Genomic DNA, 27,995 nt, shown 5'->3' on the forward strand with positions numbered 1-27,995 from the left:
GAATCCACTATCTCCACAGGATCACAGTATAAACATACATTGAGTGGCCTAGACAATAGCTTCCCTTTCGATAATTACAACACTATTTTAGTATTTTTAGGAATAATCTTCAGAAAATTTGCTTTTGCCCGTGTATTTAATGCATCAATTGTTCTACTTGCTTTTTCTTCAATATCATCTTCTGATTTTCTGGAGATGAACACTGAAGTATTATCGGCGTAGGATACAAATGTACTATTAGGTTCACGATGTACCGTCATTTAGATAAATTAAAAATAATAGCGGACTCAATATGCTTCCCTGGGGAACTCCTGTGCAGATATTCTGTACTGAAGACAAGCAACTTTTAAAGTCTACATACTGTGTTCTATGGGAGAGGTATGATTCCATTAAGTCTAGTGCTTTTCCGCGGATACCGTAGGTTTCCATTTTATGTAGGAGAATTTTTTGACTTAATATATCAAACGCTTTTGTGAAATCTATGTAAATGCCAGCAACTAGCTCCTTATTTTGAAATTTATCTATTATTATTTCTTTTTGCACAAGTAGCGCTGTTTCTGTAGATCGATTCTTTCTAAAACCGTGCTTAAAGTCAAGAAGATTATGCTTGTTAAAAAATGACAGGACCCTACCATGCAGTAACTTCTCTATTTCTTTAGAGAATACCGGTAATATAGATATAGGGCGGTAATTTTGGATCAGAGATTTGTCGCTACTTTTAAAAACCGGTATCACTCGAGCAGTTTGAAGTTCTTTCGGAAATACGACGGTAGATAATATTAAATTATAAATGTGCGTAATGGCTGGGCATATAAGGTGAAGAATATGTTTAATGGGCGCTATTTGGAGGCCACGTGCTTGCTACTTCCACTGACTTGCTATTTTTAATTGTGCTCGTACATGAGAAAACGTCTGCGCAGTTTGTCGGAGCAAAGAAAAGTGATGATGAACTGTTGCTTCCTTTCAAGAATGCAGTGTAATCTTGACTACTACCAATTTGACACTGAGAAGCTTGTTGAATAAAAATTTGTTAAACGCATCAGCTAAGCTAACGTAATGAATACGCTTTCCCTCATGCTGAAAGTTATCAGGAGTATCGGGGATAGTTGGTTGTAATAAGAAATTTAATTTCCTCGAGATAAGATCTGATCGTTGTTCAGTCGAGGTCCAAAATATATTTGTAAAATAAGCTTCTCGAGCGATCTTCAGTTTTGATGTAAGATTATTTCCATACTCTTTGAATCGGCTAAACAAGTTTTCATCTTTTGTTTTTACAAACTGTGCGTACAAGCAATTTTTATGTTTTATCATTTGGAGCAACTCAGACGTTACCCAATGTTTCCTAGCCCTATAGATGACGCTTTCACTGTTTCTAGTGGAAAGTGCGCGTCATATATAGTTTTAAATGATGTGATGAAATTATAGTAAGCAGTATCGCTACTATCCGCCTCAAAAACATTATTCCAAGTCTGTTGGCTAATAGCATGACAAAAGGAACCAAGGTTGTTATTAGTTATAGACTGTGTAGAAATTATTCGCCTTTTCCTTTTGTTGATATGCACGGGCTTGTTAACTAGCATGAAGAAGTTTGAAGCCGTGCGCATTTATAATTACAAATGAATTATAATACATGTAATGCTACACGCGAAAAATCGCGGTATCTGGCGCTGGAGTATGTTTATCTGTTGTCCAGCTTTAACCCAGTCTTATGGTTTCATATCTTGTGTGAAGAGGAAGAAGTGCACGAGGAACATTCCAGTCAGTGGCATCGTGATCGCTGCGCGTGCTGGAGCTGACTGTGTTCGCCGCTGATCTGCCCAGTCCTGCTGATCGAGTCCTGCTGATCTGCTCAATAAACCCCCATCTTACAAATGTTTATTTTTTTTGTATAATGCACAAATTACGAATGTGGTACAAAGTTTTAGTTTATTTAAAACGAACAAAACAAAGAACATGTGTCATTTGTGCCATCGCGGCTTCAGCACGCAGTTTTAACGAAATTCCCACAGCGCCAGAGAACCGAACAATAATCGAGACAAGACAAGCAAACAAAAGTGCTAGTAAACAAAAGTGCTAGCATAAGCCAGAACTCAGTGATTGGGTCCTTTTCTAATAGTGCGAGAAGCTACGAAAACAAGAAAGTTGAAAGCGTGGAAATTAGGAACCGCCTTGTTGATGGTGTGTTTTTCGAGACTGCAATGTTTGCAAGCGCGAATAAAACGTGTAGTGACCATGGTTCTGAAGAGCTCTGAACTCACTGCCAGGCGAAGACAAGTCCCTTGTCCAAACTTTGGCGGCACTGGCGAACTGAGGCTCCCCCTCATTCCTTTCTCAGTGCTGTTTCACACAAACAAAGGGGTGGATTATAAAATCGTCTTTAGCTTTTGTTTCAAACCGTTCTAGCCGGTCTTTTTTCAAGCATACCCTATTCTCTTGGTCCTTTGCGAGCACGTTGAAATATTTTTAATAAGAAAATATAAGGCTGTCAGAATAAGCACAATCGCACATAAGGGCTCAATGAAATGCTACACATATATCACGTCTTACTTGAATTACATACAGCGAATTGAAAATGCATTTTCTATTAAGCGTCTTTTTCTCGCTTCTTAAGACCCATAATGCAAATAAGAACACGGAAGCATGAATGGTTTAAGCTGGCATTCTCACCTTCTTATGAGCACCACGATGCCAGAGAGGGCGAGGAAGATCTGCATCTCGCAGGAGATATACCACAGCGGGTGGTAGCACTGCACATTTGTGACAAGAATATCATACATGTAACGAGGCTTGTACACCAAAGGTAGACGGAAAAAGTCCCATCATAACGCTGATTGAAATGCGTAGAAAAAGGTGAAATAATCAATCTACCGAGAGATATGTCATTCTATGAAGGGCAGCATGTTAATGCAGCAAGAAGAGGAGCTAGGAGCGGGAATCTAAGAAATTCACGTCTAGCCAAATATAGTGACCCCATTTTTTACTCAGCAGCGTTAAAGACGTTGTTCTCCAGAACACCAGGCTTCGGCATTGTAAGCTATATGTCACCAGCACGCCTGTGGCAGGTGGTACTTGGCAGGTGACCTGGCCGGGTGTTGAATAATTGGAGGTTGTGCAACGTCACGAGATCATGTGACACTGCTTGGGTATCTTCTATGAGACGGGGATAGATCTCACCGGGCTACGCAGGCACGTTTATAGGGCTTGGTTAAAACGAGGCTGCTGACTATGTCAGATAATATTTCATATAATCTGGCAACTTACGGCCGTATGGCAATGCGTATCTGGGATATGCTAGAGGCATGAATAAATAATTAGGAATGAAGCGAGTGGAAAAGACGAACCGCAGGGGAACCGGCGGACAAGAGTCTTTGTCGCTATCGTGTCATATTCTTAAGGACGGAGTTTTAGTGTCCCTGCACTTTTTTATTACAAGTATTGATTTGAATCTTGCTAATTGAAGACGCTAGTCAGAAAAGCTTGTCTCTTGTATGACTGAGTTTACACAAATCTTGAGGGTCCTTGTCACAGTTGTCATTTAAGGCATTTTTTGAACACGACCCTGCCGTGATAGAAGGGAACAAAATGCAGTGCACCAAGACAAGGACGGAGAAAGGAGAAAGAAGACGCACACTTGGTGCGCAACATTTTGTTCTCTTCAGGCATGTACCAACAAGCCCAAGCATCTTACCCTTCTGTCGTGATAATTCCTAATTCCGTGTCTTGCTTTGAATACCGCTCCTTTCGACACTGCGTGCAGTTTTTCTGCGGAACTGTCGGTGCAATGCGTTGAAGGTTTCTAAATGAAGTAAATTCTTGCTCTCGCGGAAGCAGGAAAAAGCGTAATGTTCTTGTTACATTTTGTCTTGGTGAGGAAAGTGATGTTGCCATGTGATTCACCTGCCATAGCATTAACATTACAAGAAAATGAGGTAAGCGGATGAAAACGAACACCAACCAAAGAGTCTTGCCTTAGTTGTGTGGACCTGAGTGGGGTGTGTTGCATTTTTAGGGGCAGTAGTCTAAAGGCCCATTTATTTTGACGTTGAAGCAATGGACATCGCACAAAACAATGGCGTGTAAATATACATCAGTTAATTATAGTCAAGAAAGCAGCGAAGCAAGCCGTGAAACAAGACGGCGATAAAGGCGTGGCGGTACGTGTAACGAGAAACCGGTGCTTTCGTTTCGCGGTGGCCATTTTCGGCCCGAGAAGCAGCGGCGGTGGCGTCTCTTCCTTCGGAGGAGGACTTTTGTTTTTCTCTCGCTAGGTGGATCAAAGTGCGGCACGGAAAGGCCTTGGAGCCCTCGAATTGTTTCGCTCAGCGCAAAGAGGCAAGCAGGAAACAAGGGACAGTTACGATGTAAAACACGCGTTCAAGGGCGGCGACACTCATCCAGCCGTGCACGAGGAACTGCGCGCGACCCGGAAAGCAGGCGAGTTGTTTATTGCCCAAAGTTCGATTAAGCCTCATCTTCCTGAATTGTGTCTGCATTCAGCAATGCACAGACCACTTTGCAAGGTTGTGTGCCATTGTTACCGCCGCAGCGTCTCCGATACGCATGTGTTCGCGCAGGAGCTTGCGGGATCGAATCCTGTCAGCAACAATCGCAATTATTAGAGGAAAAATAAGATATTGATATTTCCGAGAGCATTAATGAGTTACTGAAGCAAACGTTTGAAGCTGCAATTTTCGATGCAAGCTGCTATTCCCAAAAAAACAAAAAAGTGGTCAATAATTTTTGTTTTCGTCTGCGCTTAGACAGCTCCTCGCAGCTGCAGAACTGATAAGATATGACTCCCCTTCTCCTTCGCAATTTTCCCATCGTCGACCTTCCCTCTGAAGTCTCCGGCATGGCGGAACGAAAAGCTGAAAATCTGCTGTGCTCAAGGCTTTCACAAGACACGATGATTGCGCAGCTGTAGTACATACATGTTGAGAATCCCTGTAAATTCGTACGTGTATTTTCAGAAATATAAAAAGCAGAGAGGTTCAGTTAAGCGTTCGGGAGGAGGGGCGAAGGAACGTGCGCATACAGCGTCCTCCTATGCAATGTTTTAGGAGATGACCGGAAGTCTCTTGCGCTTAGTATAACACGCATAACAGCAAGCGAGAGGCGATTTATTTCTGCAGTTTCTACATGTCCCGATCTGTAAGAACATGACAAATTTCTTGTCTCTTTGACAGGTGTGACGCAGTCTACCGAGCCAAAACAATAGCGCTGCTGGGGATAAGGAGTGGTCGCTCGTACCTACACTGATGTACCTTTAACGCAATAAATCTAAGTGCCCAACTCAGTGCAACGTTTCATTCTCTGCAACCTTGGGTTTGCGCGCTCCCATATAGAATTCGTTCTATTATTTTTTGACAAGCTGAAGTGGTACTTTAAGGCAAGTTCGCGTTTGCCGCCTTGGTCGAAAGGAGCTGTTTGTAGACGGCTGGTGCTGCACACTGTGTTGGTGAAGACGAAAACATGTATGAGAGAGAGAGATAGAGGGATAATTTTAATTGGTTCACGAATTGCATGGTTGCATTTCCTTAGTCCATGATCTCTATGCCTTGGGCTGCTCCCCGCGGGCCCCGATGAGCAGCTTATTGCACAGAGAGGCCCGCGTGGTCCAGCTCCGCCTGCCATTCCATTTGGTTGAGTGCTCGAGTGTAACGGTCTAACATTCCTCTAATTCCTCTTTACAGTTCCATGTCATATGAACGATGTCGGAGACTTCTTCTCATTCGGTGAATGTGTTGTGCGACATGAAGTGCACATTGCGAGAGCATGTTGCAGTTTTACACGAGGCGTGATCTGCTGCGGTGATGGCATAGAGGCCGACGAAGTGGATCCGTTTGTGCTCCCCGCGGGTTGGAAACCCAGTCAGAAGGAAGCTGTGACCATATTTATTGCATGATATCATAAGGAGCTCGTTTCGCTGAAAACCCGTCGTCGCCGTCGTCCTGCGGCGGTAGGGAAAAAGCCTGATTGCTCGACAGGGACTCTACGCCACAGCCCTTTGATCTCGTGCTGGAATTTCAAATACCTCACACTCAACTACAGGTAACGAATTGAGGGAGGGTCTACTGGCATCAGAAGTGGAGAGGAAGGTACGCTAATGGGCGTATTTCAGCAAATAGAAGGAATTCGTAAAATAAACTTGCCATCGTCGGGTGTAGAATCTAGGCTGTCTTCATACTAGGCGGGCCTGCACGCAAAGCATAGGCCACGAAGGGTCGTTGGTACCAAGCATGTCAGTGAGGCACCTAAGTATTTTGTCGTGCGAACCAAGACTTACTTAATGGTGCTTGGGATATGTACTAATTTTACAATAATAAATTAAATAAAAAAATTACAATAATCGCAAAATGAAAATGCGCTATTGCGTCTACCCTTAAGGCAGAGCCTGAGCGTCCCCCATTAATTGTTTTTATATCTTTCAAGGGCAGAACCCTTTCCCTCGGCCCTAACTGGCCTACTCTGAGAAGTGGCCTACGCACGCACAACTTGCCTTAGGCGCTAATGTCAGCGCTTGTAAAATACTTGCCGGAAACGTGCTGCGGATTCTAAGCTATTTTTCCGTGAGTACAACGCATAATTAAGTAAAGGGAGCTCGGTATTCCGTTCTGACTGCAATAATGACTTTCCTAGCTTTACGACATGAAAAAGCACTACTCGTCCATGAGAAAGAAAACTAACGTCTACTATTAGCTTGCACATACACAGTTGCAGCCAATTTTAATGAAAAAATGCCGTAAGACAATATCATAATGCGTTTACTTTTGTGTTGTCGCATCCTGTAACAGCTATACCTTCACTTGATTGCTCTGGAACAGAGCAATGAGGGCTTCGTTTTGCTTCATTTGTAGTTTTGCGAAATGGGATGAAGCGAAGACGTACAAACGAAGTGGGCAAGACTGTGTGGACTACGCGGCTGCCCGCTGGTGCGAGCAATGACTGGCTGCGCTATGGCTTTTTATAGTCAGGTACAGCTTTAGCCTCCAGTAACCACCACACACAATTTTTTCGCGAAAGAAAGTAGACTGCTGTTAAAACATTTCTTCTTGCTTAAACAAAATATCTAACCATCCCACCTTAGTCATAAATACAAGAATTTGGATGCACGTGTCTTGTTTGGTGTAGTCAAATATCGAAAATTGATTTCGTTTACGATTCAGCGGCGTCATACTCAGGCTGCGTTATTGTTGTCCATCTGCTGTGTTTTTAAGCTGTCCCTACTATAGCAAGCTTCTTGAGTTTTTTTTTTTTGTACAGACTTACGCAATGCTTTGTGGCTAATATTGTGTTTTACTCCAATGGACATCAGACCGCAATTGCGAGAAGTTTCTCTCCGACTACCGATGAACGTGGCAATACGCACGCGCCATGACTACACGCTCTTTCATTATTTGTAGGGCGTTAAAAAGTTATGCTTTCTTAAAAGCAGTGTATTATCCGGACTGAAAGTCATGTGACAGCATGAAGGTCACGCATGAACGAAGACAACTTTGCGTCACGAATTCAATTTCCCCACACCCTTTGCTGCACGTGATCTCCTCAAATACGGTATATATTTTCTGAGAAATATGCACTTAGGAAGACTGCGATTCTGCAGGGAGGATGCGGTGTGAACACGACATGACGAGAACAGCTGTATCCACCGTTATGAAGAAAGAAAGAAAGAAAGAAAGAGGGAAGGAAGTGAGTGCTGCAGCGCCTTCGTTCTCCCATCGCTGTGACTCAAGAAGAAAAAAAAAAACGTGCGTGGCTTCACAAGGACATCGCCAACGTAGCGTAGACATGCTGCCTTCAATATCAGTGGGAGACTGCAGGTCTGTGCGTATGACCTCGTCTGGCGTGTGGGATATCGCTTTGCATTTGGACGCATTTCGAAGCTTTGAGACGGTGGGTGTGCGGGAGCCGTTCCAACTTAGTCGTTCTTTCTTTGCTTTGGAGTCGTTTTTCTGCTTTCCTTGAGGCCAGCTGAAACTGATGTGGTGAGCCAGTTTCTTTCTCAGCTCGATCTGTCGTTACGCTTAGATGAAGCGATCTCTTCTCGTGGCTGCCGAAATTTGCCGCCTGGCATGTTTTTGTTTGCCTTAAGGGCAACAGGAGTAATTGCCTTTAGCGATTGCCGACGTAATATCAGTGAATAGGAGATGTCTACTCCACTATTATAAGTATTACACATGTATGCACATAAATGTACATTCATTACACATATCCAGGCACATATGTGTATGTATGTATGTATGTATGTATGTATGTATGTATGTATGTATGTATGTATGTATGTATGTATGTATGTATGTATGTATGTATGTATGTATGTATGTATGTATGTATGTATGTATGTATGTATGTATGTATGTATGTATGTATGGATGTATGTATGTATGTATGTACGTACGTACGTACGTACGTACGTACGTACGTACGTACGTACGTATGTATGTATGTATGTATGTATGTATGTATGTATGTATGTATGTATGCATGTATGTATGTATGTATGTATGTATGTATGTATGTATGTATGTATGTATGTATGTATGTATGTATGCATGTATGTATGTATGTATGTATGTATGTATGTATGTATGTATGTATGTATGTATGTATGTATGTATGTATGTATGTATGTATGTATGTATGTATGTATGTATGTATGTATGTATGTATGTATGTATGTATCTGTGGATAATAAGCGACACAAAGTATCCCGTATTTGTCGATGCGAGGGCCGCTACTCCAGTTTAAGTAATGCAGAGATGTTAAACACCGCTTGCGAGTGATATATTCAAGTTATATTGTGACGTCCCAGTTAGGGTTCTCAGTAACTGTTTTTTTTTCAGATGAGCAGTGGATCGGGGAATCAAAACTCAGTCACACAGGGTCACGTGTCGACGAGGGCTCAAGGCAAAAGACGACCGTTTACCATACGATTTCTAACGCACAATAAATAAACCTATAGGTTGCGGAAATCAAGCAGAATGACTCTAGTGTTGCATCTCTGGTAGGTTCACGTGCAGCTCAGCAATAGTAAACGCTATGCATGCCATACTATATAAAAACTCTAATTACTTGTAAACTTGGGTTTTAATTAAAATGAAGCAATGTATCGAGATCTGACTGCGCAATCAGAATTGGCGTATATGGTGCCTTGAAGGTCTAGTATCAAAGTTATACAGCAGTAAAAACATGGCTCCGAGCTCCGTTCAGGAATTGAAAGCGAGTGTTTGTGGATGGAATATTCAAAGGACAATTGAGAAACATGAAGAGAGGGAGCGAGGGCTATCAGTTGGATTACCTTCGGTGATTACTTGAAGCTCTTATTCTAAGCCGGAGCTACCACAGACGTGGTAGACAAGCTGCGCGCACGTAGAATTCGTTTCTAGAAGATGGAACTGAGTGGAGAGGTGGGTTAAACGTAAACGTCTGTAGGCGTGTAGCCAATTCAACACTGTATCGGAACGCACAATCAGCAGCTCGGTTTCAGATGGGTACCGCAGGAGTGATGCCCACAGGGCCTCTCTTGAGCATGGAGGACTGATAAAGCATTAATGCAATTAGTCGCCTGTGTCTTGACCCCCTCTTTTGGTGCGCTATGAAACATGAGGTAAAACTAATTGACTGCCGAAATAAGCATGAAAGTGTGCTCAGGTTACAACTGAAGTCTGCAGTAACTGCCACACATAATTCGTCCGTGAGCGAAAGTAGTCCGCTGTCCAGGTTTCTTTTTGTTACTAAAATAAAAATCTAACCATAAGATAAAATAGAAGATAAATCTTTTCCATGCTTCTAGCTTGTTTGGTTTAGTCAAATATCAATCACTGTTCGCCGGACCAATACGCACACCGCGTACTACTGTCTACAGTCAGCAACTGCTGTTATTCTAAGTTGTATCCTACTATAACTAGGACTTGGTTCATGACAAACTAGCGCAAATGGCGCGAAGACATGAACACTAGCTATATGTAGAGGAAGGCGACTGGCATTTGGTGCGGCATCGTTTAGATGCTTCTATTGGTTATAATTAGTAGCGCCCCGAAAATCGCAACTCTTGCTTGCTTGGGTTTGTTCCCCTGTCACTATATTTACGAATTTATGCTTCCATAATTCGCACGTTAACATGAAATGCGCCTGGTTACCTCACGGGGGTTACGGACAAGTGTACTGGGTATAACCGCCAAAAGGTGCGTAATATAACCTGAAATTAGGTGTGTATATATGAAAGCGTTACTGAGATGCATTAGAATTTGAATTCCATAACACGGCTGTGTGCACTCACAACGCTCTCGTCCCCTTGCAGGTTGTTCAGGTGCACGAAGACGAAGCCCCACCGACGCTGGCAGACGGCGCTGAGCCCTGGCAACACTCTGTCGGCGCCGGGGCCGTCCACAAAGAGTGGATACAGCAGGAAGGCTCCCAGGGTGAACACAGCCGACATGGTCAGCCTGGCAAGGGAAAAAGAGAGTGGAACATAGCGTCTGATGAAACCAGAGAAACAAGTACATCACGATGCGTGAAAGTGTCGACAGAAATAACATTCATACGTGCAAACTTAAGGTCCTAAGGGCTGCTGCAACTTCCCATCCTCGTGAGGCCACTCAGTACTGCTAGGCGTGCGCTCGGGAACGTCTCAGCAGCAGCCCCCAAAAGTTTGCCCTTTTTCATCAGCGAATACGTAAATATTGTATGTCTATGTCGACAGCTTCGTGTCACCAGATTTTGTCATGACGTTTACTTTCGAACAAACCGAGCTATAAGAAAAAGATGATTGCGTTAGATAGAGGGTCAAAAAACTCTCTCCAGGGAAAAGATATGGTCCATGTGGGTTAATTAGGGAATTAATTAGAGTCAGTCAACTAAGTAAATCAGACGTCGAATAGCCGAGAGGGGCAAATGGCGAAGTCTAACGGGGGCCACGTGGTACTCGACTTCGGTGAGATAGGCCTAACTTCCGGTGACAACATTTGAAACGTTTGGACGTGAACGAGCGGGAAAGGGCGTGATTTGCATGCACAAATGGGTAGGAATGGTTAGAAAGTGTGTAAAGAGACATAATCAACCAAATGCAGTCTGAATAATTCCGAGGCCACTGCATAATCTGCAGTGGGAAAATGCGAAATCAAGAGTTTTGCTGCTGCACACGTTACATCGCGCGCCCCTTGCCGAACACAATCAGCATTCCGTTGAACACATCGAAGTCCTTCGGCGTTCTATAATTGGTTTAAAGTAAAGCGAAGGCGCAATATCCGTCGCTCGAGGAATCCCGCTGACACATCTCGCGGACAACGCAGCAACGCTCAGATTTACGCATTTCTCAAGTGCAGACTCTGCAGTGTTCTCGGAAGTTTCTTTTAGCACACCATAGGTTGTTTATGGGAAAATAAATTCGCACCGCGCTCACCGATTCTTCAAGCAGATGACGGCCAGTAGCCTCCGGATGTAGGTGACCTTAAGCCTATGCAGCTCCAGGACTGTGTTGGCCGCGCAGTATCCACTGGGCAGGGCGAGATGTCCATAAAGAAACACGTCAGGGTTAAGGGTGGCTCGGATAGATGCTCAAAAAATAGAAAATATTGATAAACGAACTGTAACCACGTGCGCAATGACGTGGCTTTTGATCCACGTCACGACTAAGCGTCATGAGCAAGTGACTTCAGCACAGCGTCTAGAGTTAGAGCGATATGCTCAAAAAGGCTCCAGTGAGTGCTTCGCTTTGTATCGCGGTGGTGTGAAAGAGCAGCACCTCTGATCAATACTCTTCAAACTCCTTAACCCAGTAGGAAAAGTTGGAAATATAGCGGCCGCACTGAACCGAAAGTAATTAAGTGTAGCATTAACTGATTTGTGTGCGCGCGTGCGTAAGCTTCTGCCTGGTTGCTAGTCTTAGTCGAGCCTCCGTACTCTTCTGCTCATTCGTATTCGAACTTATCTTAGTCACCGCCGTTGTCAGGTCGTAAGATAGCTGGCGCTCTCTGAAGAGAAATATCTTGAGTAGCGGTCTTACTGGCTGGTTCCCGCCTTCCCTCCTAACCCTAACCCCTTCCCTTCCTCCCGTACTGCACCTGATTACCTGTAAACACGACACCAAAGCCAACGTTTATGCTGTGCGAATTCATTAAAAATTGCCGATGCTGATAAGTAATCCAGCTTATAGTTCTGGAGTTATATGTAGTCCAGGATGTAAATGGCGTTTTCAGGTAGGAACCCGCAGTGCCTAGGGCGAAGTCGGGAGGCACAGTGTCCATCTTTGCCTATTCTGCGCGCCAAGATCAAGCACATTTTTGACTGTCCATCCATTGCTAGTTATATAAACCCTCAGAGGAGGAATATGTACTTGTCAGTTGCCTTGTATTATCCTTGTCCTGTCCCAAACCGGCCACCTCACTGCAGCAGATTTACTCATTGCATCTCGCAATCTGACGCGCTCACTGGTGCCTCTGGCACCCTTGCCTATCATTTGCATTCACTTCTGTAAATATAACAGATGAACATGTGTTGTACTCATTACGGGCTCAATTTCAGTCCGTTTCATTATCTTGATTGCAACTATAGGTATCTCTAACTTGACTTTGTTGACTTTTGAAGGTGCTGTTATCATTTTTTTAAGGTGCTGTTATCAAGGGTATCATTTTAAACTAAATTTGTCACTACGTTTCATCTTCTTTTATTTTTCTTTTCTTTTGTTTATTGACGGGTAAATTACGCCTGCGAAAGAGACAACGAAAAAAATTTGTAACATGAAAACAAAACAAAAACAAACAAAATTAAAAATGCCTGCGTAATTTTTCCTTCTCGGGTGTCACCAATATAGCGGTTATCTCACCGCTGTGTTAGAATGCATGCTGACCAGTCAATAGACCCTTACAAGATGGAACATCAGGGAATTCGTCACCCGCATCATGTCGCTGTACTGTACGTACCGTATTAAGCGTCCTTATTAAACCTTATTAAGTCACTACAGGACTGCAGCAATAAATCAAGTCCTTTTCTTCAGATAAATGTACAGGCTTGAGTACAAAACTCATAACTATCACACGTGTATTAAAAATAATTTCATTCTTCCGCAAACCCGAACAAGTTAAGGACGACTAAGCCTTAATTTCAACTTGCCACTTATGTTAAACATAATAGATTGATTACACTACGCAGATTCCATACTCTTTATGAACTGACTGAAACTGCATTTCTATAAAAATGCCTTCTGCTTTGCATGTATGTCCTTGTTTGAGCGTTATTTAGAAGTATCGTTTCGCCGTATTGCTGCTTCTGCAAAAAAGAAAATAATACAAAGAAATGTATATCTGTATTGCTATCTGTCGCACCAAAGTTGCGAAGTGTTTTTATGGGGGCATAGCCCCTCGTCAAGCCTTTGTTTGGCTTTTTGGCTACTCCCCTAACATCTTTGCGATATTGAAATAAATATGACAACTTGATATGTGACTTGATGTGTGTGGAGAAATAAATACAGTTCTCATGAACCGCGTGTAGATTTCTTATGTGCTTAGCATGAACTGCAAGAACTTTTTATGAACATGACGAAACTTAAATCAACGTGCATTCTGGGGTACGGGGAGTTCAACCATGTTATGGCGTAAGCCATCCGTTCCTGCCAACATACAGGTCCACTATAACGCATAAAGTTGTTAGCAATCCACAAAGAAATACATTCTTCGCAGTTTCTGTTCAGTCATGCGTAAATACTCACTGCCTTTTGCACTTCGTGATTGCACATCATATAAACAACAAGCCAGCCAGTCACTAAAAGGGTTTTAAACAATATAAGCAACGTTAATGCATCTGCAGTCATCAGATTATTTAGTAATCGGTGTGGTGTCCTAAGAGCAAATTTGTGCTGCGAAGCGTGGGTGGAGAGTACTGTAGGCAAATTATACAAGAGGAGTAGGAGATCACTTTTTCAGGTAGGTCGGTCAGGCATCCAAAAAAGTATAATCAGTCAAGTATATAATTAAGGGCACCGCGTACAGGGGTCCTGCTTGAGATGTTGATAGTGAATCTCGATTCTACGTTTACAAAGTAAGGCGTGAGTCTTCCTGGAAAAAACAGTTGCACCTAAGGAATTGACCGTTGTCGCTAAAGACCGCCACAGCACGCGCGGGTCACGACCTCATTTCTGGTAACTCCTGAGGGAGTAGAGAGATAGAGAGATTTAGTTTACAGCTGCCGCTCGCGGCTACTGTCACCGCTACAGCGCGCCGCCAGCATAGCACGCGATGATTGGTCTCTGCGTGCCGAGTCCGCCGAAATGATGATGATGATGATTATGTGGCTGTCCCCCTTTTCATCGGGTGGGCGCAGTTGACGGGAACGTGGCGCCATCTCTTGTTATCGGGATGGATCAGCGCATGCGTACTGACGCTCACTCGGTAGCGCTGAACTAAAGGTCTCTAATAGCGCAGTACCGTAATAAATAAGGGCGCAACGGTGCCGCGTCCTAATGATAGACCGGTATGGAGTTCTTCGGGAACAGTGCGACGCTGGAGTGCGCTTCAAGTGGCCCGCGTAGAAGACCGCATGAATAGTTTCTTTAGAGGTGCATGGAATTTGGCAGCATTCCTCGATGACATGCTAGGTAAGAATAACTTACCTTCCTCCATTTTCTTCTAATTAACAGCCTTATTGCAGTGTCCACTGAAGGTGTGAGCCAATTACTGTGCCTTCTCTTTCCTAGAAACCAATTCAAGAAAACCCGTGGCGTATGAAAGAAAGGCGTGAAACAGCATTTCCGTGAAAACCTAGGACATAGTGGCCGCATAAGAGAGCTTTCCTCAGCTTTTTCTCCCATTCCATTTTTGCGCATGCGTGCAAGTTACGTGGCTCGAAGGCCATTGGCAACATCACTCTTTTGCCGTTGTTTTCATCACTTGCACGCTCACGTACACACAAACAGCATTTGGCAGCGTTATTGAAACCTGTTTCCTGCAAAAAATTAAGAGAAATGAGAGAAGAGTATACCTGATGAGAAGTACCGTCGTGTAGGCAAGGTCCGAGCTGGCGGCCAGCGTGTACAGGACGCCCTGCCTCCACTCTTTGTCCACTTCGTGTTTGCCTGCATAGAGCCAGCGAGAAATGTCGCTTAAACTGAAAAAGTACTTTCATCGCACTTTGGGGTGCAGCGGGAGCAAAATCAACTTCAAAAATGTTTCACAAGAGCTTTAAGCCTAGATGGAAACTCGGCACTACGAGGCACAAGTCAAACAAAGAGGCTACATATTTGATTCTAAGACATCTTGACTTGTCATTGGCCCATCGTAAGCATCGGTGTGCACGAAAGTCGTTGTCTTGCTGGAAAATCTGAATACTGCAGGCTAAGTTGTTGCGTCCGCTTGAACAGCATGCACCCCTAACCACTGAGCCCCCTGACCACTGAGTCACCGCGATGGGCTTTTTTCACTTTCACCAAGATAAAAGGGAAATAGTTGCTCTTTGCACGCGGTGAGCTTCCTTGGTTTTCGAGTGAGGATACATCCGCTTTATCCGTGAACAAAAAAAAAAAAAAGAAAACAGCCGGTGATAATGTTTCTCATTTGCCCAGGATGTGGTTTGCATGCTGGTTTGTAGATTGAGAGAGACTTCTTACCGGGTGGGCTGGATAATTTGACGATAACTCTATTTCCGACTGAGCGCTCTACGCCCTTTCTTGCCCCGTCTTGATTCGGCGCTGAATAGCACCTGTGTCTTAATTGTTTCATTTAAGTATTTCTGCGGAATTCAAAAGCATCACGTGGTTTGGTTACAAGGTCGGTTTTAGCGACAAGATGCCCACGTTTAGTATCGTTATGCGAGCATCATGTTACTGGTTTAGGCGAAGTTAGGCGAACGCCTATCGTTGGTAGATGTATAGAGCCTGTCATGCAGCACGTGCATCGCAGAGAAATTCATAAACTTGCTCTTCAGTTTGTCAAGATTACCACGGCTTAGCTGAGGAATGTATGAAGAGTGCTGTTAAGCATTCTCGATACTTGTGAGCTCTGGAGTAATAAGGACAGTTACTCTCACTGCCAGAAGATTTATAGCTTTGGGGTTTGGAGATTTGTAACGACAGACAGTACAGCAGAGCCGCACATTATGCTTCAACGAAGCCTTCGCGTTTTCCTTTCTTGGTGCTGCCAACTCACCGTGCTCGAGAAGCCGGCTCCGGTAGGTCATGCCCAGGATGATCCAAAGCAGGCTGACGGCCTTTAGCGGCTGGACCGCGGCCATATGTGTCTCCTGGTGGACCTGCAGAAGGCGCTTGATGCTCGTCACGGCGGAGAGGGCCACCGTCAGGCGTCTGTGGCACGAGTCTATGAAGAGGTGGCAGAAAGGGGCACCGAAGGAGCTATCAACGATGAAGCGCACTCTGAAAAACCCGCATGCAATATTGGAGATACAAATTCAGCTTTTAATGACAGGTAGTTGCTTGCCAGTGTGTGTTATAACGACAAAACAAAGAGCACTCGGGAGTGCTAGTGTTTAAATTGAATTAGATCTGGGCCTGCTAGACTGTGCTTATAATTTATCTTGCAGTGGTTTCGCATTTATCTTTGTTTATCTCAGTACTGCACAGCCCATGTTGGCGTTTGTACACAGTGAAAATAAATAAATAAATAAATAAATAAATAAATAAATAAATAAATAAATAAATAAATAAATAAATAAATAAATAAATAAATAAATAAATAAATAAATAAATTTTTGCGAGAAACTGCCCACATGCATTTATTTCCGTGCGAATTTTCAGCGAGCAAACATGAAGGGCTGTGTCCTGAAGTGATAAAAATGCTGAGGACATACACATTGTCGGGCACTTAGAGAAATCGAGCACACAAAATTCCTGCACTCACTTCCTCCGTTCTGAAATTGGCTCCCGCTCCAGCTAATATCAGTGGCTGGTAATAAGTGACCTTCTTTCCTGACGTAACTGCTACTCGGCATGCCTCAACAGTGTAAACCTTGGACTGCTTAAACTGCGCGTGCGCCTGTGTGTGTTTTTTCACCCACGCTAACTTAACCATATATAAGTAGTGCCAGTAATTCCTTTCTCTCCCACTTATTTGCTCTCACAAGACATCGGAAATATAGTGCAGCAGACGTTAAGGCTTGTGAAGAGGGTAGAAAATACGGCAATCGTGGCGCCTGTGCTGGTGCCAAGAAAACAGCACGTACGAGAAAAAGGTCACCTGCGCATGCGCATACCAGCGATCTCCTTGGACGAAGTTTCTTTCCTGTCCCAGTAGAAATGCAGCAACGTGGAGAAGGCGACGAGCGTGATCCACACGATATAGATGCAGCTGTGAGAAAAAGAGAAAAAAAAAATAACAAAAAAATGTCAAGTGCTGTGGTTTGCTCGAAGTAGCCTTGATGGCGAGGAAAACGTGCCGATCGAGATCGTGCAGTCTGTTTTCTTTTTTCACTGCCTTTCGCCGTTATCTCAAACGACATCAACTGGGCATTTATTCCTTTAGTTTAAACGTATATGTTTTCTATATCCCCCCCCCCCCTTTGAATTATTGGCACTGTATTATTATTAGTTTATTATTAGTTCTTCAAAAGACAACGTCATAGTATTGAGAGTGAAGGTCAGTAAAGAAGAAAGCACATCCCGCGTCTAAGCATCGCTGTACGTCGTTAAATTCTTTCCCGCGTCTATGTCGTCAATGACACATGTCTTTCTCAATAGTTTACAGCTCAAAGGATTTGCTCTTGGAACAAGCCAAGTGGATTGTTATCGATTGTCCGCACTGAAAACCTTTCAAAGCCAAGAAGAACTTTCGCCATTTTCCCACCAAAAGCTACGACTGCCACGCATCCAGCAATGACCGTACTGTGTGCACCACGAGCGGACAAATCTGAGTCTTTGCTTTTGATTAACGGTTTATGTGTTTTCGCACTGATGAAACTGGACTTCTGGTAGTGTGCTGTATAAGACGCATCGTAATGCGATGCAACGACGGGAAAATAGCTACTGATATTTCAAGCTGTAGCGCTCCGTAAACGTAGCGTTTTCATAAGAAAACTTCATTTCCTTTCCTAAGGATTTCAAGAGGTCCTGCTGAAATGTACAACATGGGGGTGTATTTACCTATGGATGTCTGTCAGGAATACACAGAAGAACTGTACAAGAAGGACCCGAATGTGCAAACCCAACATAAGAAGGTTGTGATTACTGATCTCGAGCCGGGCATCCTGAAGAGTGAAGTTGAATGGGCCTTAGCCAGTCTTGCTAAGAAGAAAGCCAGCGGAAGTGATGGCATTCCAGCTGGGTTGCTTCAAAACCTCAACCATGACGCTGTTAGCATTCTGCATACATTATGTCAGAAGATTTGGACAACCCTGCAGTGGCCACAGGATTGGAGGAGGTCAGTTTACATCCCCATTCCAAAGAAAGGCAGTGCCAAAGATTGTTCCAACTACCGCACGATCGCACTTATTTCGCATGCTAGCAAGGTGATGTTGAAAATCCTCCAAGGTAGGCTGCAGCAGTATGTGTATCGGGAGCTTCCGGACGTGCAAGCTGGGTTTCGCAAGGACAGAGGAACTAGAGACCAAATTGCCAACCTCCGCTGGATCATGGAAAAAGCAAGAGAGTTCCAGAAATCCATCTACTTCTGCTTTATTGATTATGCGAAAGCGTTTGACTGCGTAGATCACAGCAGATTGTGGCAAGCTCTCCAAGAGATGGGAGTTCCAATTCACCTCATCTGTCTCCTCAGGAACCTGTATGAAGGACAAGAGGCCACAGTCAGAACTGGGCATGGTCTTACCGATTGGTTTCCGATTGAGAAAGGAGTGAGGCAAGGCTGCACACTGTCGCCCTGCCTATTTAACCTATATGCAGAGTGCATCATGAGGAAGGCCGGTCTGGACGAGTCTTCATATGGAGTGAAGATTGCTGGAAAACGTATCAACAACCTAAGATATGCGGATGATACCACTTTATTGGCAGAAAGTGAAGTGGAACTCAAGAGACTTTTGATGCGCGTACAAGAAGAGAGTGAGAAGTTTGGGCTTAAACTGAACATCAAAAAGACAAAGATCATGGCGTCTTGCCCTATCAAGTCCTGGAGCATCAATGGACAAGAAGTGGAAGCTGTGACATATTTTCTCTGCTTGGGCTCCAAGATTACCTCGGAAGGAGACTGCAGCCATGAAATTTGGAGACGCCTGCTTCTGGGAAAGAGAGCAATGGTTAGCCTTGACCGCGTAGTAAAGAGCAGAGACATTAGTCTGCCAACCAAGATCCGTATAACTCGTGCTATGGTCTTTCCAGTTGTGATGTATGGATGCGAGAGTTGGACTGTGAAAAAGGCTGACCGCCGAAGAATTGACGCGTTTGAATTGTGGTGCTGGCGAAGACTCTTGAGAGTTCCTTGGACTGCCAGAAGATCAAATCAGTCGATACTGTCGACCATAAACCCTGACTGCTCATTGGAGGGTCAAATTTTAAAGTTAAAACTCAGCTACTTTGGTCATCTGATGAGAAAAGAGGAGTCGCTGGAGAAAGATTTGATGTAGGGAAAGGTTGACGGTCGCCGGAGAAGGGGTAGGCAGCGAACGCGATGGTTAGATGGCATCCTCGAGGCACTGCAGATGAAGTTATGTGATGTTAGGAAGATAGTGAGAGACCGGAAAGTGTGGCGTGAAATGGTCCATAGGGTCTCGAAGAGTCGGACACGACTGAACGACTGAACTAAACTGACTGTAGAAATGTTTGTCGCATTCGGTAATTACGCGATTTTCGAAAAACGTTCTATTCTCGGCAAATATCTTTTTTAACGAAGATAAGGCGACGCTTATTTGCTTCTGCGGCTCAATAATAATATCCTACTCATGCAGCGTGAGTTCGACGGATATTTGCAGGAAAATGAGCACGGTCGGCTCTGAATTGCATACACGGACACCTCCGCTCGTTATAATGAGACAGTGTTAAAGACCCCACTGTTGTGAGCAAAATATTACAGGAATGACTCTGGTAGGCGGTAGTTGGCAGATGACAAGGCCGCACTCTTCTTTGTCGGCTTTGAGATGCCAAGAAGCCTTATCGCGTGGACGAAATTGCCAACTTGGACCTCTATTTTGAGATGGAACGGTGAGATGGAAATCGAACTTTTCAGTAACATTGTGGACGTTGGGTATAAGACAGGCTACCATTTTAGGCTACGCAGACAAGTCCATGCAGCTTGGTTAAAAAAAAAAGAACACCTTTAATGGTTATATCTCTATCGGGAGTTGTTTCACTGAAATATGCAGCTTATGATTGTCTGCTAACGCACATATTCCAGATAGTATACAGGCAAAAAAACGATGCGGACGAGGATCCCCAAAAGGAGTTGCAAACGGGAGCCATTAACAACGTTGCGTCGTACTCTTTAAAGCTGGAGCTTAAGTGCAAGCCGTCCTTCTTTTTCTTCAATTTTTCAGTTGATATTTAGTGCCGTTATTCTTCGATACTTATATGCGCCAGTGTTACAGAAACCCTACATGCGTGCCCGGCAGTGCAGGCCGCCGCGGTTGCTGGAATATACGCGACTTCTAATTCTGATAGCACGTGGGCGCAGAGTACTTAGTTGGATCAGCTTTTTGGTGGGTGAAAAACCATCATATGGATAAGGTGAGGTAATATGAGGTTCTCAAATGACACTCTCAAATGAGCGAACGCGAAAAGACGTATGGTAACTGTTTTTTTTTTACAATACATGCATGCCACTGTTTTTAGGTCCAGAGAGTGTTGGTTACTTGAGCATGCGTGCAATGCATGAGTGCGTGCGTGTTTGTTTTTGGAATTCCGAAGGCATATGCAGATCACGCAGTTAGTCACAACCAAGAAAGGCGTCAAGAAGCAACAGGGACACCGCATCCGCCTTAACACTGTTTTGGTTGCTTGTTTTACTTGCTGCAACTGATATTTGTGAGCAAGAAGTAGATGGCGCAATTAGTCGTCTAATGCTCCAGTCTGCATTACTTTTGTTTTCGTTATATCTCAAAGCATTTAATTTTGACTTCACCCTCGCTTCAAGGAAAGGCGGTTCCGCGGGCAGCCACCACATTTGGGGTAGGATAAAATTTTGAGACTGGTAGTAGCAGCGCTGGCAGACACGGAAAGAACCGAGGAGGCGAACAACAAACCCGTTAAAACACTATTCTGAGACATTTTTGAACTTCTTTATTTTTGTTTTTGCGTTCTGTTTTCAATGAATTTGGCGCCGAAGACGCAATTATGTCTCGCTCTAGTGCAAGCCACACAATGGCAATGAAGGTGGTGGCTCGACCACGCACAGGTAAGAAATATCCGGAAATGTGAATGGTTATAGTGCATTCATTCCTCACTATTGTTTGTTTAGAGGCTTGAAGCGTAATTGCTGATTGTGCTTCCGCTGCTAGTTATGTTAAATTCAGCTTTATGAGGGTGCCAGAAGATGTTTCTTTACTTTAAAAAGTTTTCTCCTAATCACGAATACGAATTATTTCCTACGGAGGAGCGCGCACAGATTACGGATGAGTAAACGACAAACAGCACGGCGCTTACTATGAAGTGAAGTTTATTCAGAAACAGCATCTCTTTTCATAGTCTCGTTGTTCTGCAGGCAAAGTGCTCGGTCATGCAATACGTGGCCATGGCGAATCAACAAATCTGTTTGTGACCGAGCCATTCAAGTGCCGAACAGTGACACCATGAAAAAGAGATGTTTTTTTTTTCTGAATACATTTCGCTTGATAGTGAGTGCCGTGCTGTTTGTCGTTTACTCAGCCGTCTTCTGTGCGTGTTGCTCATCAGTAATTAGATCTTTACCACCTAGGCCACTTAGCTGATCCAGCGAATACGAATGGCAGTGCTGCAAATACAGGGAGGGATGCAGTGTATTTTTTAGTCTTACAGTGCGAACGGTCGCGGCGGATTTCGCACTGATGAACGTAGAGGATAAATCAATAAGCAAAATTTGGTAACACAACCATGCAGTTTCCTGAGAACTTGTGCTTGCACGCGCGCATGTGCAGCATTCGAGCAGCAGAAGAAAAAAAACACACACACAAAAAGACACAAGCAAGCACAAAAGACAAAACTAACATACATTAGAGCCAGCTGCGCGTGGGTGAGAGTGAGATCATTTCTCGAGCGGCATGCCGAAACTGTAGCCGTTGTGCTGGATCCGTTGAACACTGAAAAATAAGGGGGAAATGATTGATTATTCTGATTGCGCAATGCAATAAGGAAACAAAACAACAAGTAATTGGGTAAGTAATGCAACTAAAGATGATATCCATATACAGCATTCTTGAACGTTAGGAGGAAAGACACATCAGCCGAAAAATAAATGGTGAACCGTACTTCCGATTAATTTCAATGATCTCTGAAATTTGAATCGCAGGAAAAATGGTCATGAAATATCCATTCTCTTATCTGATACGGTGTACACTAAGGGGCTTTTCTTAAATGTGAAAGAAACGTGTCTAACCTTCTAGAGCAACGTAACTTTTTGAGAATTTCATTACCTGAGGCGTATCATTTACAGAGAGATACCCACCTTTCTCTATAAGTGCCTCCAGTTCATTTCCTGAGCAGTGCGCGGGGACACAGACGCCTTGCCGAATCCTCTTTACGGAATTCTGGAAATAAAGTAGAGTTACAGTTTATTTACTCTCTTTTGGCACATAACTTGCCGCCAGCCTAGTCACCGAGTTCTTATTGGTTTCACGGCTGGAATCCACCACAGGCGATCAGGAAAAAAAAAAAAAAAAAAACAGACACCAGAAAGGAACTTGTAATAGTTGCCTTCTCTAATATTTTCTATTCCGAATATAGTACAGAGCTTCAAAATTATTGAAACCATAGGTATTTCGCTCTCAAAAGCGTACTCTTTATTTCCGCGACATTATATTCTAATGCACTTCCCTGCAGACTTTTCGGAAACACGCGCAGGTAGGGAGGGCTTACTTTATTTCGCCAGGTAACTTGTTTCTGCGTCAGTTCCAGCGCCGAGCACTAAACCTTGTCTAACGTTTCTGCTTAGTGCAATGTGCAGATGCGTGTATTTGAGAGTCGTTTGGAGCCAGCTTTTGAAGTTGCGCGGCTTGTTGTTAATACTATATTTCGAATAAGACACCCTCAGTAACATTAGCAGCATTGATCACCTGGAAGGGGCACCTCAACACATCAGACTTGACGCCATTACGGAGGGCCGGCTTCAAAAGTGCCCCTAGGTATGCAAGCCTGATTTTCGAGAGTACGCTAACGACTATACATGCAATTAGATCATATTCTGCTACCGCGTCATACCCTTAGTGCCGAGCTGAAGTGTCCCGCATGTCTGTGACATAAACGGAAAAAAACTTCTGTGCAATGAGAAAACGATAATGCTACAAGCCTAAGGTCTCATTATATCTTATTGCTTAATTGCGAAGAAAACAGGCTAGAAGATTCTTGCCAGTCACTGTTGCTAGGATCTTTGTTTTTTCTCGCGTGTAAACTAAGGAACAATGAACCTTTAGGAGTGCGGGCTTTCCGCCACCGTGTTGTTTTCGCTAAGTTGCACGTGCGAATGAAGGACCAGTGACCCTTTCGACATGCCGGTTTGTTCTTTCCCCCTTTCCAGTATCGTCCATACAGCCGCCCCTGAAGAGAGATAACATGGGGCGGCGCCGACGAGCGACCGCCAGCGCATCGCTGGATTCGAGTAATAATAAATATTAACTTGTATTCGCAAACCCATTGCTTCTTTAGGCCAACGGCAAACATAACAGCTTTCACGAATAAAGCTTGTTAGCCGCATTTATTTCCCGTAACCACGTGGCACTTTCAGCTGGGATGCATTGTGATCGGTGGAAATAGTCTCAATTTGTTGGTAAGAATCGCACGGAAGACGGCGTCGAAAGCAGGACCAGTGAAGAGAGAGAGAGAGAGAAAGAGAGAGAGACTCTTTAATGGAAAAACAGAGAATTTTGCCGGCGCTTAGATTTCGCTGGCATGCTACTTTGTGTAAAAAGGGGAATTCGGGAGGTAAAGAATGAAAAAGAATGGTGAGGGAAATAATAGAATTGAGGGGGATATAAAACACGGCCATTAAATACGTGTTAAGGTGCTTCGTGTAGTAATGGTATGAAATCAAATAGTGAAATGCATGATCCGACAAATGTGCTTATAAAGTTCACAGCTTGCAAAATGCCTGAGGGAAACATGCGAGGTGAATTTAGAATTTGTAAAGGACTGCGTACGCTGCGTACGCTGACGAGCGTGCAAACTATGAACATAGCATGGAGAAGCTCTCCCCAGTGCCTTTAACAAGGAACAGTGTTTTAGGTCCCTTAACGTGCCCTAGGCAACAGAGACTCGCGATGAACTTTTTATTTGCATATTTGAAAGACCAGTGAATAAAATTATATTGGTTCTATTTTTTCTTGATTATTATTTGCGCTCTTTTGGCTCCGGTAAAACCTAGCGGAGAAGAGGAACGGAAATGAAGCGAAACCAAAATCGCCGCTACATACAATGGGAAGGAGTTCATTTTATCACCTTTCACAGTCAGTGGCTAGCGGTCATACACTAATGCTATAACAAAACCTGCCAGTACAGAGAGTAATTCAGGGTTGCCTTTGGGTTTGAATTGTGCCTGGTAGTAATGTATTCTCAGCGATATTTTTTTAACAAAGAGAGGCCTCGGGTCTACCTGAATAGTCTTGTTCTGGGAAATCAACTTTTATAGGGTTGCTACTTGATGTCAATTGCATCGCAGCTGATGTGGTCTTGCGAGCGTTCCGCTGCCGAGTTGGAAGCTGCTATTCCCATATCCACCGTGTATTACCGGCACGTGAAAACTGCGCGTAAGGGTACTTAGCGTATCTTCTGTAGTGTTACCGATGCTAGGTGAGTAGATAAAAATAAATAAAATAAATCGGACCTATATATTTGAAGCGGAAATATTATTTTGAAAAAAAGAAATACCTTCGTAGAGATTGTTTTAGCAGAAAAATCCTTTGACAACAAAACCTGAATGTTCCGGCCGGCCCCTTACACATCGAAGAAAACAAGACGTTTTCGCGCACCCTTATTCTTTTTAAACAAGGTCACCACAGAACTGCATCATTGTGTCGATCGCATGAAAATCGCCAGTGTATCAGTGTAACTGTATTAGTGAAGATGCGTCCTATTTACACTAAGGCGCGAGCTTTTTTGACGTTGTGCTCGGAGGAAAACACGAAGGAATCGCGGTTTCTTTCGAGGTCACACAAAAGGATCTCCATCCATAAGGCGCTTAAGGTCGTTAGTTTGGTTTTAATCTTCAAGGAATCTTGCGGCGTTCGAGTCACGTGGCAAGCTGCGCATTTTGAGCCCGCATGCTCTGCATGCGAGGGCACGTGCCGGCGAGCCGATCGAGATCTGGCCTCCACAGAGCCAATGACTGAGGTCGAGGCCCAAGATGAGAAAAGCGATGCCAAGAGCGGGACACTGTATCATGCTCTATCTGGCATTATAAAACAATCGTTCCAAAGCTCGTCTGATACGCGTTTGTGTGGGTATATACTAGTGCCGAATGTCCCAATTGTTTTTTATGCTCTCATTGCTTACATTATGGCATCTTTGCGTGCACGTATACGTGGCAACCAGCAGCAGCGCATGGACTCACTCACTCACTCACTCACTCACTCACTCACTCACTCACTCACTCACTCACTCACTCACTCACTCACTCACTCACTCACTCACTCACTCACTCACTCACTCACTCACTCACTCACTCACTCACTCACTCACTCACTCACTCACTCACTCACTCACTCACTCACTCTTATACTAAACCTTTCGTGACATCTAACACCCACACCTTTTATAAAAACTCATTTTTCGTGCCGCACCTTTACGTCTTACAGCACAAGAATGACACAATTCCTGAACTTCTTGTTCTCCGTTAGGCAAGAAAAACTTCCAGGAGCGAGAAAATAAAGCTGATTGTTTACAAAGTATTACCCACAGACGATTTCTGTTCCACATATTGCTATGTACGGAATCGGCAATATTGTTAAACAGTGAAAGATGTGGGAAAGAAATGATTAGGCGCATGCACCAACCGCCCCAGGCTAGGAAGTTGTCGGGGCCAGCTTTTGCACCGCCACGTATACCTTCTTAGAAACTGACGGTTACAAATGCGCAAATATTGCAGTTCTGTCAAGGCGAGAAGGACAGTTTTGCATGCCCTTAAAAGCAGTTTTTACCTGTATACCTGTATTCAATGGTTATATTTGAAGAAATATATCTAGGACTTAAAGTTTCTAAAAGACAAATATATTCATTCAAATGTTTATTGCGGTTTGTAAAGCTTAATAGAAAGGTTTTCTTTAGTTTTGTTCGCTGTGGTGATGCTGCGTTTTTGGAAGCAGTGTATTCTGCTGCTGTCCATTAGTGGTAAACAATTGAGGCAAATACCGCTCCAAGGAGTGTTTGAATATATATATATATATATATATATATATATATATATATATATATATATATATATATATATATATATATATATAAATTGAAATTTCGCAGCCTCCAGACCTCTTAAGAGGCGCACTGTTAATGCACAGGCTAACATAACAGCTTTTCTTCGACATCGTTACACTGTTATTATATTCACAAGCTCATATGGCGACTTTGCGAAAGCTTTACGATACATTTATGTAAAAATGGTTCTGTTGGTCTAGATGCGTATTACTTTCTTGTTCGCTGACAGCTCCTCTTTCCATTTATTTGGTTTATCATAATGCTTGCGCCAATGAGCGAAGATTTCGAGAGTCCAGTCGAATTTAACCGCAGCAAAGACTGAGCTTGCTGCTGAGGATGAGAACACGTGCTCCTTTCCCGGACGCCATAGCGTAAGTATTATGCAGGGAAGATGGAAATTTTAAGCAAACCGATTTCAGTGTCGGTGAGCGAGTTTCAAATGGTCTAAATAAGTCTGGAGTCCTCCACTATGCCGTGGATTGTCGGCAAGTTTCATGGGGAAGAAAAGAGCTTGGAATTTTGGTTTGTTCACGCTACATTTCTCTCCAAAGACACTTCCCTACGCCTGTGGTCCCTCACTCTATCTAGACGTCATAACGCCTGTTGTGCTATATACGCTGGACACCGCTTTTTGCTCCGGCATAGCTCGATATGCATATAATATAAACGCTTGCGCCTGATAGCGCTACATGCTTCGTGTGCGCATTGAGTTTTGCTCAGGCAGAATAAGCCAAAAGTGTTCTATCTTTGCAGTCAGGAGTTTTTGTCGCATCAAATACGCTGTTATTAGTGAAATATGGGTTCATTCAGAAGTACACAGTTCTGAGCTAGCACCGCCGTCATTCTCTAGTTCGGTGCGATCGTGACGGCCGAGGGAGGGAAGGGAGGGGGGGGGAGGGGAGGGGGGCGTAGCTATCGCGAGAGAAGAAGGTTGACCATTTCATTTACCAAGCTGAGGGTATACCAAACCATGAAAGTGTTCATGGCAAGTCTTTACTGATCGGGGGAATCTATAGGAAAGCAAAGCTTTCGCTGTTTATCTTACTTCATGATTATCTTTTCCGCAAGATGACTTCTCGTACTAAGCTCGTATTGACAGGAAATTTTAATTTACCTGGAATAGATTGGAACAAGACAACTAAAATTGTTAAGGATTCTGCTAACTGTGAACTGCTAATAAACAGTATGTTCAGCTTTTCACTTCCTGAAATCGTTACAAAGCCAACTCGAGTTCAAGGCGAAGTATCAGCCATACTAGTCCTTGCCATCGTTTCTGGAACTATAATTGCTGAAGTAAACTTGGAAGAAGGCATTTTAGACCATAAAATGCTAGCTTTAACTATTGACTTCAAATGCCCAGGTTCTAAAGCTACGAACAGTACGTCGCGTCTGGTTATAAAAAATTACAACCAAACAGACGATGTCAGTATTACAGATTGCCTGGAGGTAGCTTACGATGAGTTCTTTGTTGGTTATTCTTTAGGGCTTCACGCTCAATGGTTAAAATTCAAAGAAA

At 43.6% G+C, this 27,995-nt stretch overlaps 1 protein-coding gene across 1 annotated transcript in view; it reads right to left on the minus strand.

The window, feature by feature from the left end:
• Positions 1-27,995, minus strand: part of LOC146194887 (uncharacterized) — a 73,969-nt gene that overhangs the window by 20,611 nt on the left and 25,363 nt on the right. The window contains exons 3-10 of the mRNA XM_084596658.1: positions 22,524-22,605; positions 22,071-22,158; positions 17,197-17,291; positions 16,137-16,304; positions 14,974-15,067; positions 11,402-11,494; positions 10,280-10,445; positions 2,668-2,747 (exon numbers count right to left, since the gene is read on the minus strand). Of these exons, the coding sequence (XP_084452784.1) occupies positions 2,668-2,747; positions 10,280-10,445; positions 11,402-11,494; positions 14,974-15,067; positions 16,137-16,304; positions 17,197-17,291; positions 22,071-22,158; positions 22,524-22,605 (866 nt within the window). The remainder of the gene's footprint in view (positions 1-2,667; positions 2,748-10,279; positions 10,446-11,401; positions 11,495-14,973; positions 15,068-16,136; positions 16,305-17,196; positions 17,292-22,070; positions 22,159-22,523; positions 22,606-27,995) is intronic.

Source organism: Amblyomma maculatum, chromosome 3 (assembly GCF_055883805.1).
Source record: "Amblyomma maculatum isolate TAMU_Amacu chromosome 3, ASM5588380v1, whole genome shotgun sequence".
Lineage (NCBI taxonomy): Eukaryota > Metazoa > Arthropoda > Arachnida > Ixodida > Ixodidae > Amblyomma > Amblyomma maculatum.